The sequence below is a fragment of the Hemicordylus capensis genome, chromosome 7 (assembly GCF_027244095.1).
Source record: "Hemicordylus capensis ecotype Gifberg chromosome 7, rHemCap1.1.pri, whole genome shotgun sequence".
NCBI classification, from domain to species: Eukaryota; Metazoa; Chordata; class Lepidosauria; order Squamata; family Cordylidae; genus Hemicordylus; species Hemicordylus capensis.
In genome coordinates, this window is record NC_069663.1 from 28,750,777 (window position 1) to 28,764,223 (window position 13,447).

At 57.4% G+C, this 13,447-nt stretch overlaps 1 protein-coding gene across 1 annotated transcript; it reads left to right on the top strand.

Moving 5' to 3' along the window:
- The first annotated feature begins 4,039 nt into the window (after nt 1-4,039).
- On the top strand, nt 4,040-10,768 carry LOC128332457 (snake venom vascular endothelial growth factor toxin ICPP-like). The gene is made up of 7 exons (XM_053266746.1): nt 4,040-4,317; nt 7,210-7,240; nt 7,954-8,150; nt 8,411-8,490; nt 9,279-9,308; nt 9,690-9,767; nt 10,299-10,768. Exons 1-7 carry the CDS (start codon nt 4,240-4,242, stop codon nt 10,414-10,416), a joined length of 612 nt encoding a protein of 203 aa, XP_053122721.1. The 5' UTR covers nt 4,040-4,239; the 3' UTR covers nt 10,417-10,768.
- The last annotated feature ends 2,679 nt before the right edge of the window (nt 10,769-13,447 follow it).

Consider the following 13,447-nt stretch of genomic DNA (forward strand, 5'->3'; position numbering starts at 1 on the left):
CATGTCTAAGCCAGGGTTTCTCCAGGCTGGGTCCCCAGATGTTGTGGGACTACAATTCCCATCATTCCCAGCCACTGTGGCCAAGGGGAATTGCAATCCAGCAACACCTGGGTGGGGACCCACATTTGAGAAGTCTTGAAATAAGCTTTCTCAAAGGCTCAGAGCCTGGCATCCGTTGCCCAGAGGATCATGTCTCTGCATTCTGGGCTGACCTCTCCACTAGGCAGACCTGGGGTCACCTGGGGCGCCAGTGCTTGTAGGGGGGCAGTGGGGGGGGCGCTGGTCATTCCACCCTGAGAAGGACCAGCCTGCATGGCTCAAGTTAAAGCCAGCCAGGGCTCTTCTGTTCTCGGCTGGCTGCTGCTGCTGCTGTTTTTGTTTTACCAAAACAAAACTTTGCCAGGGGCAGCAAAAGCCCTGGAGGCCAGCGCTGTCTGCACTATTACACCAGTGGGACCAGTTTCAGATGTGTTTAATGCCTTCACAAACCAAGGGACCCTGGGACCCCCCCCCCCAGGTGCCCCAACCTGGGGGGACTGTGGGAATGGCTGGTGTGGTCTCAGGACTGGTCTTTCGTAGGATGACCTAATGCAAAGGAAAGTACCTCTAACAACGGCATGTAGTGGGAGAACTTTGAGAGGAGCGGCTTCTCTCCTCCTGCATGAGCAGAGACGTTGCTGTCATCTTTGCCCGACCTGCAGACCTCATCATAAAACTTTCATGTGAAAAGAGCTTTTTCTTATTATGAACTTGCTTGTTTTTATAGTGTCATACTACTGTCTACGTTTCTCACTGTGTGTTACCTTTTAGTAAAGTGTGCTGTCAAGTCGATTTCGACTCCTGGCACCCACAGAGTGATGTGGTTGTCTTTGATAGAATACAGGAGGGGTTGGCCATGGCCTCCTCCCGCGCAGTGTGAGATGATGCCTTTCAGCATCTTCCTAGATCGCTGCTGCCCAATATAGTACCAGCGAGGATTTGAACTGGCAACCTGCTTGTTAGTTAAGCATTTCCCTGCTGCGCCACTTAAGGTTACTGTATTACTTTTTACCTCCTCCTTTTTTGGGAAACCAAAATGAGTTGAATAAAGTCCATTGTTTTAAAAAGAGAGTGAGAGGAAGTGGTGCCTTAGCGCGAGTGCCCAAGAAAGAGGCAGAGAGCGAGGACCCTTCTAGGCTCTGCTATTATTATGGTGGTTATTCACTGCTAATAATAGACTCCCCTCGGGGAGAGCCCCCTGCCTGCCTGGTGGCATTCTGTCCTCCCTGGGCCTCAGAGTCAGTCGGAAGCAGAGGGTCACGGGGCCCGTCATGGCCGTAGCGGGGGGCGGCGGAATGGCCTGCTCATGCCAAGGTGGGCTTCCCAGCTGGTGGGCTGGAGGGTGGCATTAGGCATTGCACATGATTTCATAAGCCCGGGAATGCCAGCCTGCAGCGCTCTGAGCCACTGGGCATTCCAGGCTCCCCTTTCAGGTGGAAGTGGGGCTGGCTGGAGCAGGCCCTCTGTCCAGGACCAGACTTTGTGGGGCTCCCAAGGGGCCAAGGGTCTTCCTCCAGCCCGCCGTGTCCAGGTTGGGCTCTTCCCAACCAAAGAGGTGGCAGAGTTCAAGAGGCGAAACCGAGAAAACCTCACGCAGTGTTTTAAAACTGGTTTTAATTTTGTTCTAATGCGTTATTTGTTTTTATCTGTTTTCATATTTGTGAACTGCCTAGAGCCATCTGGGGGTGGCCATATAAACATCTAAATGATAATTATAATGATTAAAATTTGGCACCCCCCTGACCCCCACTATTTGCTGGACTTTTCTCCTTGTTCCGTTCACTTGTAGGGGGTAGAGGGAGGAAGCGTAACTGAGAACACACTTGAAGGGGGGACACCATGGCCCCCTCCCTGTACAATAAGGTGTAAACGTCTCCCTCCAAAACCAGCGTGAGTGACCCCTCTTTCCCAGTCTCCATTCTCAGATGTAACAAGGGCCCTCTGCCGCAGTGCTGTGGGGAAACCCTGGCGCGGTATGTGACTGCTCTCGGATGCGCCGTGCATGTGGCTGTTGCAAGATGTGCTGGAAGTGTTGTGCACAGAAGTCAGAAGGTGTGGGGCTTCTTCCCTGAGCACGTGGGGGTCACATTTGTTCGTATGCATCCCACTTCTCCGGCTGGTGGCCTCTCCCACCCCTCAGTCACCCTCTCTCCATGGTCAGCCCTGAGGTGGTCAAAGCTCCTCAGGGCAGCTGCTTGTGTGTGTTTGGGGAAAGGCTTCCTGGCTGTTCTCAGAAAGAGGTGACTTGGCTTGATCCAGGGCTGCGCTTCCCCCCTCCCCTGATCAAAGGCAGAGAGCAATCCAAGCTGTCAGGAGAGCTGGATTTATGACAGCTCGCCCAGTCCCTCATCCGCCCAGCTTTCGCTCCTGGTATGCTGTGACAGACGCTTCCCAGCTTGGTTTTGCAGAACTAATGCTGACTCCAGTGATGCCGAGGTCGGTCCTTTGCCAAAGGAGAGTCCCCTTTGGATCTGTGAGCTGCACTGGGCCAGCTGCTGGAGCCTCCCGACCGGCAGGAGTGTCCGGCAGATGTATCCAGGAATTGAGGCCTGCTCTGCCCTCCGATTGACGCAAGCCCTCGCTCACGCGGCCCACAGACACCTGTGCGGTCCCCGTTGGTGTTTGGTCCATGACCCCTTGCGGCTTGTTTTTGATGGCGCAGGCCTGGCCGGAGGAGTTTGCTGTGAGCCGGGCAGGATCCAGAGGAGACACGGTGTTTCCGAGGCTGGGAAATGACACAGCAAGAGAGATTCCCCAGAGACCTGACTTTTTTGCTCCACTGAGAAGTTTCTTGAGAGGTGTGGGGTGCCACCGCCGGGTTCTGTTGGAGCCAGCGCTGACCAGCACTGAGCCCTAAAGCCCAGGGCTCTGCCCTGGCAGGGGCAGCTGTGCATTCTAGCAAAAGGTGTCCCTGAAGCATGCGCAGAGTGTTCTTCTCTCGCCAGTGAGGAACCAGCTTTCTGGGATTCGCAGGAGGAAGGGCTTCCAGATTACAGAGTAGGACTTGCGGGCAGTGCCCGAGGCGTGACACTGCTCTGAGGACAAATCTTTGTGTTTGACTGTGTCAGACAGACAGACAGAAAGATGCTTCAGCATTATGGCCCCTGACCTCCATAGGAACATAGGAAGCTGCCATATACTGAGTCAGACTATACAGTAGGTCCATCTAGCTCAGTATTGTCTTCCCAGGCTGGCAGCGGCTTCTCCCAGGTTGCAGGCAGGGGTCTCTCTCAGCCCCACCTGGAGATGCTGCCAGAGACTGAACCTGGGTCTGGCACCTTCTGCGTGCAAGCAGATGCTCTGGCCTTGCGTTAGGGCCGGCTCCCCTCAGGGGAATATCTGGCCGCAGAGCAGACAGTGCACAGGCACAGTCACCCATCCAGACTGCAAGCCAAGGCCAACCCTGCTTTGCAAAGGGGACATTTCATGCTCGCTACCACTGGGACCGACGGTGTCTCAGAAGAACATGTGCAGAGAGCCCGCCCTTTGGCACATACCATGTGCTGTCAAACGTTGTAGGTGTCTCCAGCGAGCCAGCATGGCCAGCGGCTCCCCCTTGCCTCTCTACCTGCTGCTTGCCAGGCTGCACAGCGGGACCCAGAGCCCCCCTCGAGCAGCCGGCGGGGGGGGGCAGTCCTGGGGGTCCCTCCCGCCCAGGCTCGGACTGGCCCACAGGGCATACTCCCTGCTTTGTGCCCCGCCCATGGGGTGCCCCTGCCCGAATACTCCCACCCTTAAGCACCTATTCCCCCGGGCTCTGAGTGCCCCCAGTCTGGCCCTGCCCCCCCCCCCTTTCCAAGCTGGCGGGAGTGGGGGGGAGGCGGCGGCAGCCCCTGCCCGGCGGTGCCTTCCTCCTCCCTGGAAGGAGACAACGTGCCAGCCCCGCCGCCTGCCTGTCTCCCTCTCTGCCCCCTCCTCCTGCCCCCCGCCCCCTCCCTCCCTCCCTCCCCCCCTCCCTCCCCGCCTTTCCCTGGGCCAGCCTCCGCTCGCGGCTCTCCTCCAGCCTGCGAGTTGCTTCCAGCCTCCAGGGCAGGCAGACCTCTCCTCCCTACCCTGCCCATCCCCGGAGTGCCGAGGCGGGCTGCCCCACCGCTGGGAGGCTGATGCCCCCTCTCCGCCCCGGCCCGGAGCCTGCAAACCGGCCGGGACTCTCACCCCGCCGCCGCCGCCGCCGCCCGGTGGAGCCGCAGCTGATCTGGGATGGTGGTCTCAGGCGCCGCCGCGGGGTCCCTGCTGCTGGCCGCAGCCGCCCTCTTCTGTGCCTTCTCTTGCAGCCAGGTAAGGAGCCAGGGCGGCGGCGCTGGGTGGGGCCCCGGCGGGGCGGGGGGGGATATATCCAGGACCCCTTAAAGCCGCCCCCACATCCTTCGAAGCAGCGACAAAACGCCCTGAGATGGGAAACTTCCCTTCCCCTGCTTTGTCGGGTTAAGGCTGCATGATCTACCAGGGGAACATAGGAAGCTGCTGCCTCATCATGCCGAGTCAGACCCTTGGTCCATCTAGCGCAGCACTGTCGGCACTGACTGGCAGCAGCGGCTCTCCCAGGCCGAAGTCCCTCCCAACCCTACCTGGAGATGCTGCCAGAAATCGAACCTGGTACCTCCTGCATGCAAAGTGGATGCTCTTCCCCCGAGCTGCAGCCCCAGCATCATCCCTTAGGAAGCTGCTGTCTACTGAGTCAGACCCTTGTTCCAGCTAGCTCAGTATTGTCTACACTGACGGGCAGATGCTCTTCCACTGAGCTGTATGCCCCCACTGCACACTGTTCTTGCGTGCAAACCAACCAGCTGTAGCTGGGTATTAAATTACCTCTGGACTTTCCGGCCCTGCTTTCAAACATCTCAGGGGGAAAGAGCAGTAAAGAGACAATGCAGATGGTTTGGAACCAGACAGGACCTATTTCTGTCCAGGCAGCACCAGTGAGGCGAGTGCGGTGCCCTTTGCAAAGCTAGGATTGTGCGTCTACTCAGCAGAAAGGACTCTGCCACAGACATGACCTTCTTCCCAGTCTGGGGATACATCTAGGGGTGGCGTTATGTTTTTATTTTCCAAAGTTCTAGGGCTCGAGGGGCCTGCACTCTGCACATGTTCAGAAGTCTGCTGTGCTTGTTAAAATGGCATGTGCTTCAAGCCTAAGCCCTGACCTGGAAAACGGGCTCAGGGGCTGAGGCGCGCTCTCCTTAGCAAATGCAGGCTGTCTGAGATGCTCTTAAGAGCAGGACAAGCCCATTTGGGGGCCTGGCGGAGAGAAACATCCAAATGTTCCCTCCCACGCTCATGCCTTAAGGAGCGGGAAGCACAACCGTCTGCTTAATTAATACCCATGAATATTTGCAGATTTTTTTATAACTATGGTTCGGTCCTTGTGCATTCAGACTGCAAGCTCTTCGGGGCAGGGACCTCTGCTCATTTTGTTGATCTGTAAAGCACAGAGTTCCCTGACGATGCTAAATGAGTTCAGCATTTATGGGAGAATAATATGATGCAGCTCCTTCCTGCTGCTGGCTCCACTGTCTGGTCTCGATGGGTCTGGTGGTGTCTGCCCACTCCAACTCCTCCTCCCTGGAGAAATGCAAGGAAACCCGCGGCCCAGAAAATCACCCGCCTCGCTGGGATGGGATCAAGGTCGGGGCAGAAGCCAGACTGCTTGATTTTAATGTCTAGTAGAGTTTGATCTCCACCTAGTGCTCATCACAGGCACCACATGTGAGTCCGAGGAAGCAAATGCTAATATATACAAATCTATGGTGCGGCCACATTTGGAGCACTGTGTACAGTTCTGGTCACCGTATCTTAAGAAAGACCCTGTAGAACTGGAGAAGGTGCAGAAGGGGGCAGCCAAGATGACCAGGGGCCTGGAGCACCTTCCTTATAACTGAGGCAAAGCTACAGCATCTGGGGCTTTTTAGTTTGGAAAAGAGGTGACTGAGGGGAGACATGAGGAACGGAACGGTTGTGCCACCAAGTCGGTGTCGACCACAGAACGATGTGGTTTTCTTGGTAGAAGGGGTTTACTGTTACCATGCCTAATAAAATCATGCATGGTGTGGAGAAAGTGGATAGAGAGAAATTCTTCTCCCTCTCCCATAACACTAGAACCAGGGGGTCATCCCATGAAATTGATTGCCGGGAAATTTAGGACCAGCAAACAGAGGTACTTTTTCACACAACGCATAATCCACTTGTGGAATTCTCTGCCACGGGATGTGGTGACAGCCAACAACCTGGATGGCCTTAAGAGGGGTTTGGATAACTTCATGGAGGAGAGGTCTATCAAGGGCTACTAGTCAGAGGGCTGTGGCCCACCTCCAGCCTCAAAGGTAGGATGCCTCTGAGTACCACTTGCAGGGGAGTCACAGCAGGAGGGAGGGCAGGCCCCTTTCAACTCCTGCCTGTAGGCTTCTCAGAGGCATCTGGTGGGCCACTGTGTGAAACAGGATGCTGGACTAGATGGCCTTGGGCCTGATCCAGCAGGGCTGTTCTTATGAGGTGCAGACACACAGTCTAATGTGTGTACACACACACACACACACACACACACACACACACACACACACACACAGTAGCACTTGCCACAAGTGTTGGGAGCCCTGCCAGAGTCCAAAGTTGAAGCCCTTGCTGTAGGGGGTAGTTCTTATGAAAGGCAGCTTCCCTGGCCCCCATGCTGGGCTCCTTTAAGACCCCCCAGAAGTGGCTTAGACTGAGGATGGTGATCACGGGCCTGGTGAGCCGCAGTAGAGAAGCTGAGGAACAGGAGGCCACTGCCCGGCATCAGCTAGAGGGGGTCCAGGGTGGTCAATGACTGCAGGCATCTTGACCCAGTGGTGGTGGTGGTGGTGGTGGCGGCTTCCCTCCTGGGCCAGAGGGTGGGTGCGGTGCGATGGGCCCCTTCATGCCCAGAGGAGCCTGCTGCCCAGAACAGGGCTGCCCAGGGGAGGGCCCGATCCTCTCCCAAGCACCACTGCCCAGGCGCTTCAGGTGGCAACTTTGGCTGAGGTGCTTTACAAAGAAATACAAAGAAGGGGAGATGCTTAGGAAACGGGGGGGGGCTGGGGGGCTGCTGGGGGGCTGCTGTGAGATCCCCTGGGGGCTGCTGAATCACAGGATGGTGTGGGCTACTAAGTTGCGGGTGGTGGTCTCTTTGCTGACCTCTCCCCCCTTCTCTTGCAGTTGGCGTCTCCTTCAGACCGGCCCGCAGGAGGTGAGTGAGGCCCTCGGCTCTCCTCTCTGGGTTTTTGCTTTCCTGACCTGGAGTGGCAGTTCGGGGCCTTCCCTTCCTTGCACAGGCGGGGGCGTTTTGCTTGGTGTGCAGGAGGTGGTCCCCGGTTCAGTCCCTGGCAGCACCTCCAGCGCCTCTTCTCTGTCTGAAGAAGCCACTGCCAGTCAGCGGAGACCATCCGGAGCTAGACGGCCCAAGGGTCTGACTCAGTCGAAGGCCAGAGAGGAAGCAGGAGGGCCGAGGGCAGAGCTAAGGAGGTTGGAGGGGGAGCTCTCTTTATTGGCCGGTGTGGGGTGGGTGGGTGATGAGTCAGTGGGGCCAAGGCTGGCAGCAGTCAAGGGCAAGTAGGGCGCCTAAGGTGGATGCAGGTACCCCGTGAGGCTGGCACAGCTGCTGCCTCTGGTCCCGGGCAGCTCTGGCCCTAGCCCGGCATTCAGGGAAGGTGAGCTGCGCTGCCTGCAGGCGGGCCTTCATCAGGCAGAGTGGTGTGGGCTGAGCTCGACCTGTCGAATGGCCAGCCTGCAGGCTATGCCGGGGTGGGGCAGGGTGAGGGAGAGTGGAGCAAATGAAGCTGCCAGGAACCAGAGGCAGCTCCTGCACCCCCTTTGGTGCCCCCCCCCACTTCCGGCTTGTTAGGATGGTCCGCTAATGGGGGAGACCTGATAGTCGTCCCCCCCCCCGGCTCCATCTTGCAGTGGTGCCCTTTGAGGAAGTCTGGAGGCGCAGCTACTGCCGGGCCCGAGAGACCCTGGTGGACGTCCTGAGCGAATTCCCTCACGAGGCCGAGCACATCTTCAAGCCGCCTTGCGTGCCGCTGTGGCGATGCGCCGGGTGCTGTGGCGATGAGAGCCTGGAGTGCGTCGCGGAGGAGACCCGCACCGTCGACTTGCAGGTCCGTGAGTGGGGAAGGGGCAGCTGGAGCGCTCTCAGCCCCCACCCCCACCCTCCCCAGTGGGACACTCTGGGGCTGGGGTGCTCTGTCTCCCCCTGGTGGTGGCCCTGGGCCTCGGCTCATGGGCTGCAGAAGCCAATCTTTGCTTCAGCATCCCTCTGGGGCCCCCCAAACTGCTGATCGTGGAGGCTCCCTTTCCCCCTGAATTCAAACTGGGGCCACCCTGCATGTCCCCACCGGTGGGTCTGCTGTCCCCGTAGGTGGTGCGGGTGAGCCCGATCCTGGGCACAACTCGACAGGAAGTGATGACCTTCACAGAGCACACGCGGTGTGTTTGCAGGTGAGTGTGGGGCAAAGGGTGGGAGGCCACACAGCGGCCTCTGGATACCAAGAGGGGTGCAAGGGAAGGGGGCTTAGGAAGAGAAGTCCTGCAGGCGAGTGGGTGGGTGGGAGAAGCAGAGGGGCTTATCCATCCATCTCCCCATCTATCATATTTCTATACCACCTGATATGTGCATCTCTAGGCAGGGTACAGAGTTAAAAACACAGCAGATGTAAAACAGAGTAAAAACAGTTTTTAAAATTCACAAGATAAATAAAAACAATCTCGTCAGATAAAAACAAATTAAATAGTTTAAAATCAATTTCATTAATTATTCCCTTTCAAGCCGTGTCCCTCTATCACTCAGCACGCACACACACACACAGCCGGACCGATTTTCCACATCTGAGCATGTGATGCAGTCACAAAGTTCCTCTGAGCACACACAGAGTGCCTTTCCCTCACCCCCGAATAACTCCAAGAAGGCCCTCTTTGTCTGGGATCCAGAGGCAGGAAATTTGGGCTAGCAGCAGAACTGTTTTTGTTTGGGGTTTGCTTTGTTTTAGAGAAATTAAGAGCTTGGTATGAGGGGTTGGCTGGTGCCCCATATTTTCAAGGAATGATGGACCTTAAACGCCCTGATGCCTTTTCTAGTGCATGCGAAACATCCCCAAACTTGGGGGCATCAAAGTGCATCATTCCATCTCCACCCCAACCCAAGCTGAAGCACATCCATCTTGCTTTCCACCCACCCTCCCCTCCCCCTTGTTCTGTGGAGACTGAAATGTCTTCTCTTCCATTTCCAGGCCTCGTCGAAAACGTTTGAAGAGTGAGAGGTACATGGAGGGCTTCCGGTTTTGGGTGTGTGTGAAAGTGGTTTTGTGGGAGGGGGCTGGGGGCAGTAGCAGCTCATCCTAAGGAGCTGGGGGTGGGGGCAAAGAAGCACGGCTGCCTCTCATGGGCTCAGCTGGTCCAGCTCTACCTGATGAATGGCCAGCCTGCAAGCAGGGAGGCCCTTGCTAACGCCAGGATGGGAGGAAGAGGAGCCCCAGTCGCTGCAGTGGGAAGCACCCAGCTGCAAATCTCACAGACTCCAGTGTCCTCCATTTCCCAGGGACACTTCGGGATTTCCTGTTATCTGTCCCAGGCAAATTGTTGCTTTTTAGCAATCCAAGGAGGCGCTTCTCACGGTTCCAGTCTCTTCCCTTCCCTTCCAGGGGCCACCGGATCGGGGCCAAGAGGAGACCACGGGAGCCAAGCCCAACATCTTCCATCCCGCTGTACACACGGCACAGGTTTGCATGCACATCACACTTGACAGTAACGGACTGGCTGGCCCAGCAGAAGAAAGCCTCCCGAGTCCAGCAGTCGGCAAAGCACTCTGGGAAGCCTGATGTGGTGGTTTTTTCAACTGCCAGTAGGCGGCAGCACGATTGCTGTAACCCTGGGATGCGGCGGGGGGGGGGGCACGGGCTGGCTAACGGGGCAGAGGAGGACAGGAGCGTGACCTTGACCTTCCCAGACGGTCAGCATCCAACGGGAAGGCCTGGAACAGTGGAGGGAGAGTGGGAACCGTCACATGGGCTTCTGCTCAGGGCTAGGACGCTCGCCCCACCCACAGGCTTTGCCAATCCCCCAGCCTGCCATGCAGACTACTGGGAACCGAGGGTGGCCGTTGTGCGGCTGCTGCGGTGCAGTTTCGGAACCATCTTGAGTTCCCCCTCATCGCTCACAAGAATCTTGGAGCCCTCCCCGCCCGCCCCCCAGCATTAAGCCCCCTCCTCGGGCGCCCTGCAAATTCTATTGCCTGCCCTTTCCTTTGGCAGCTGCGTGCTTCCCGGCATGGAGAGGCAAGGAGCTCACTCCAGAGGCCCAGAGGAAACGCCAGCCCTGGATGAAGCCACCGTCAGGCCTCCAGCTAGAAGAGTTTCCCCGCTGCTTTGAGTCTGGAAAGCAGGCAAGCTGATGCCCCCGGCTGGGACCGTGTGGGAGCTGGTCTTGGGGGCTGAAGAAGAAGACCGCCTGCAAGGCCCAGCCTGTGGATTGTCCTTGCAGGGCTGCTCTCGTCTTGACATGGGGGGGAGGGTCGGGGGGGCACGTGCCATCTGTGGAGCATGGGGAGGCCCACCTGCTGTTTGACTTTTGCTGTTCACAGGAGACTCTTGCTCATGAACTGGTCTCTGCATCTCTCTGGCATCTGCCAGGATTAGTTTCTTCTTCTCTGTCTTGAAGAGCTCCCAAAGAGGTTTGGCTTCTGCACTGGGCCGCTGCAACTAAAAAGACCTTTTGCAAAGCATTTCTGCCCCCGGAGGCTGGCTCCTTGCCCCTTATTTACTTGTGGTGTATCCGCCTCATGTCTGCTCCATCCACGTATAGGGCTGTGCTTGTGCCCCTCTGTGTGGAAGAGACGAGGGCCAGGGCAGGAGAAGCTGTGCACGTCTTCCGCTCAACCCTCTCTCAAGTGGCTGCTGGGTCGGAGGGGCTTTTCCTCCCCCCTCGCACGCAGCTGCTGTTTCCACAGGGGATCACAGCCTTTTGTTCCCTTGCACAAGAGGAGCATGAACCGGGAGCACAGACAGCTCCCCAGAACTGGGTAGGATGCTTCTCCTGCCCCAGTTTTGTTGGTGTGAATGAGCCTGTAGATCTCAGTTTTGTTTGGGTCTCTGACCAGCTTGCATACCTGGGGGAGGGGGGTTGATGTGGGGCCAGGCCAACTCAGCCCCATCTGGAAGTCACACCAGAGCAGCCTGGCTGCTGGATCAGGCCCAAGGCAGCCCATCTGGCCCAGCGCCCTGTTTCACACAGTGGCCCGCCCTCTATCCTGCTGTGGCTCCCCTGCAAGCAGCACCGGGAGTTGTGTTTCCTAACCCCGGGTCTTATGTGGGAAGAGGCTGTGGCTGCTCAGGGGAGGAGCAGGAGGGAAAGGCTCTCTTGCCAGCCTTGATGCTCCTCAGGTCTCACTGCGGATGGCTGGCTGCAGGAATTCCCAACTTGGGTCCCAAGCGGTGCTGGGACTACAAATCCCACCATCATCCCAGCCCCCATGGCCTGTGTTGAGTCTTCCTTCCTGGAGCCGTCTCCAGGTAGTGCGCCCCCCCCCCCCACCCCAAGTGCACTGGAGTTAACTGAGAAGCACCAAACTGTAGCCACAGCAGCTGCCTTGAAATTTCGTGTGTGTGTGTGTGTGTGTGTGTGTGTGTGAAGCCACTTGTGTGTCCTCTGGAGCCACTTCCTTGATGTCACTTTGAAGCCGTGGCCTTTCTAAGTACTTAAAAGAACTGGGCCCACAGCCCCCACTTTGATAATCAAACTCAATCACACTCCCCCCCAAAATAAATAGAGGTGTGTTTGTGTGTATACACACACACACACAATACAGTATAGACGTCTCCAAAATTATAATCCAGCACTTGTGAAGGGTGCAGCAGCAGCAGCAGCAGCAGCGAGCCAGGTGAAGCCAGGTGTGTTCTCCCCATCTCACTCTGTGCAGGTGCCTCCACTGCTGTGCTTTCATTCTGGAAGAAGTTGTGGTGGAGGGAAGGGTCTGTGGGTGATCTGGGTCTGTGGGGCCCCATGCCCCATGGGCTTCCCCCTAATGATGCCCCTGCTTTGAAGTTCCCATTCCTGCCTCCAGAGTTTCTTAGAGTTAACTGAACAGCACTAAAGTGTGTTGTTGAAGTCCGCTGCTACCTGGTGATTTTGTTTTGACTACCAGCAGTGAAGCTCCTCCATTCCTTCCTTCTGCTCTAGGAGATACTCTGGGTCAAGGAACAGCATTCTTCCTGGGAAGTCTCAAAGTAGCGGGGAAAGTAGGGCCTGTACTTTAAAGGCCAGGCAATCGTGGCTCATCCTAAGGGCTGGGGGGGGACGGGACAAAGGAGGCAGCTTGGGTTCCATCTACAGTTAACTGCACAGTTAGCTCTACCAGACGAATGGCAGCCTGCAGGCAGCACAGCTCTCAGGCAGGGCAGGAGAGAAAGGAGCAATCTGAGTTGCCTCCTTTGGATGACCTGATTGGGGCCAGGTATGCCTGGGATAAGGAAGCCGCCCCCCCCCCCCCCGCCCTCTGATCCTGCACTTGATGGTTACTCCATCTGGGGTGTGTGTGTCACAAACCACTTCAAAAGACTGCCCCACCCACACAGACTAAACTTGGTGGGGTGAGTACAGAGTGAAGGCTTAAGAACAAGCAATGCACCAGTTGACCACCAACCCTACCGAAGTGGTATCTGGGAACCGGCTCAGACCCTTTGAACGGGTTTACATCTAGGCTTCCTGCAGAATAACAAACTACATTTGTTTGCATTTTGCTTGCAGGCAGCTCTGTAAACAGAAGACAATCACTATTTCACTTGAGAGACAACAATATAGATTCATTTTCCAGAGCTTGATCTCTGACTTCTAAATAAGGGTTTTGCGAACAAAACAAGGAATATCACAGCGGGATCCCCCGGCCACGGAGAGGATCATCGCGGAACTCCTCCTTTGCAACCGGGACCCTCTTCTGGCGTCAAGGGGCTGGTCGTGGCGGCGCTGGGGCTCGTTGCCCCCCCCCCCACCCCCCCGCGCAGAGCCTCGTGCTTCGGGGTCCGCTTCGCCTCCGGGACTTTTGCGAGCTCTGAAACCAGGAAGACCGGAGAGCCGCTGTTCCTGCGGGAGGCAGCGCAGCCGGACCTGGAAGCACGGGCCGGGACGTGGGGGGCTGGGCTGGGCTGGGCTGGGCTGGGGGCTTGAGCCAGAGGCACCACCCGCCTGCTGCCGGGTGCGCGAGAGACGGAGGGCGCTGGGCGCGCAGACCCCGTCTTGGCCCCAGGCGGAGTCCAGCTCTCGAAGCCTCGGTCCGGCCGCGCCCCTGCGAAGGCCAGCCAGGGGACCCGCGGTTGTGCGCAGCAGGCTTGGGAGGTGTGCAGGTCTCTTCGTCAGGCTGCGGGATGGCGAACCAAGGGAGGGGCAGCAGAGCAGAGGCAGGCAGAGG

What these genes read in the sequence shown, in the direction of transcription:
- LOC128332457 (XM_053266746.1), top strand. Translation starts at nt 4,240, where the DNA reads ATGGTGGTCTCAGGCGCCGCCGCGGGGTCCCTGCTGCTGGCCGCAGCC. An exon ending in AAACGTTTGAAGAGTGAGAG is followed by an intron (nt 9,309 to 9,689) that starts GTACATGGAGGG and finishes CTTCCCTTCCAG; the next exon opens with GGGCCACCGGATCGGGGCCA. An exon ending in CCGCTGTACACACGGCACAG is followed by an intron (nt 9,768 to 10,298) that starts GTTTGCATGCAC and finishes TTCCTTTGGCAG; the next exon opens with CTGCGTGCTTCCCGGCATGG.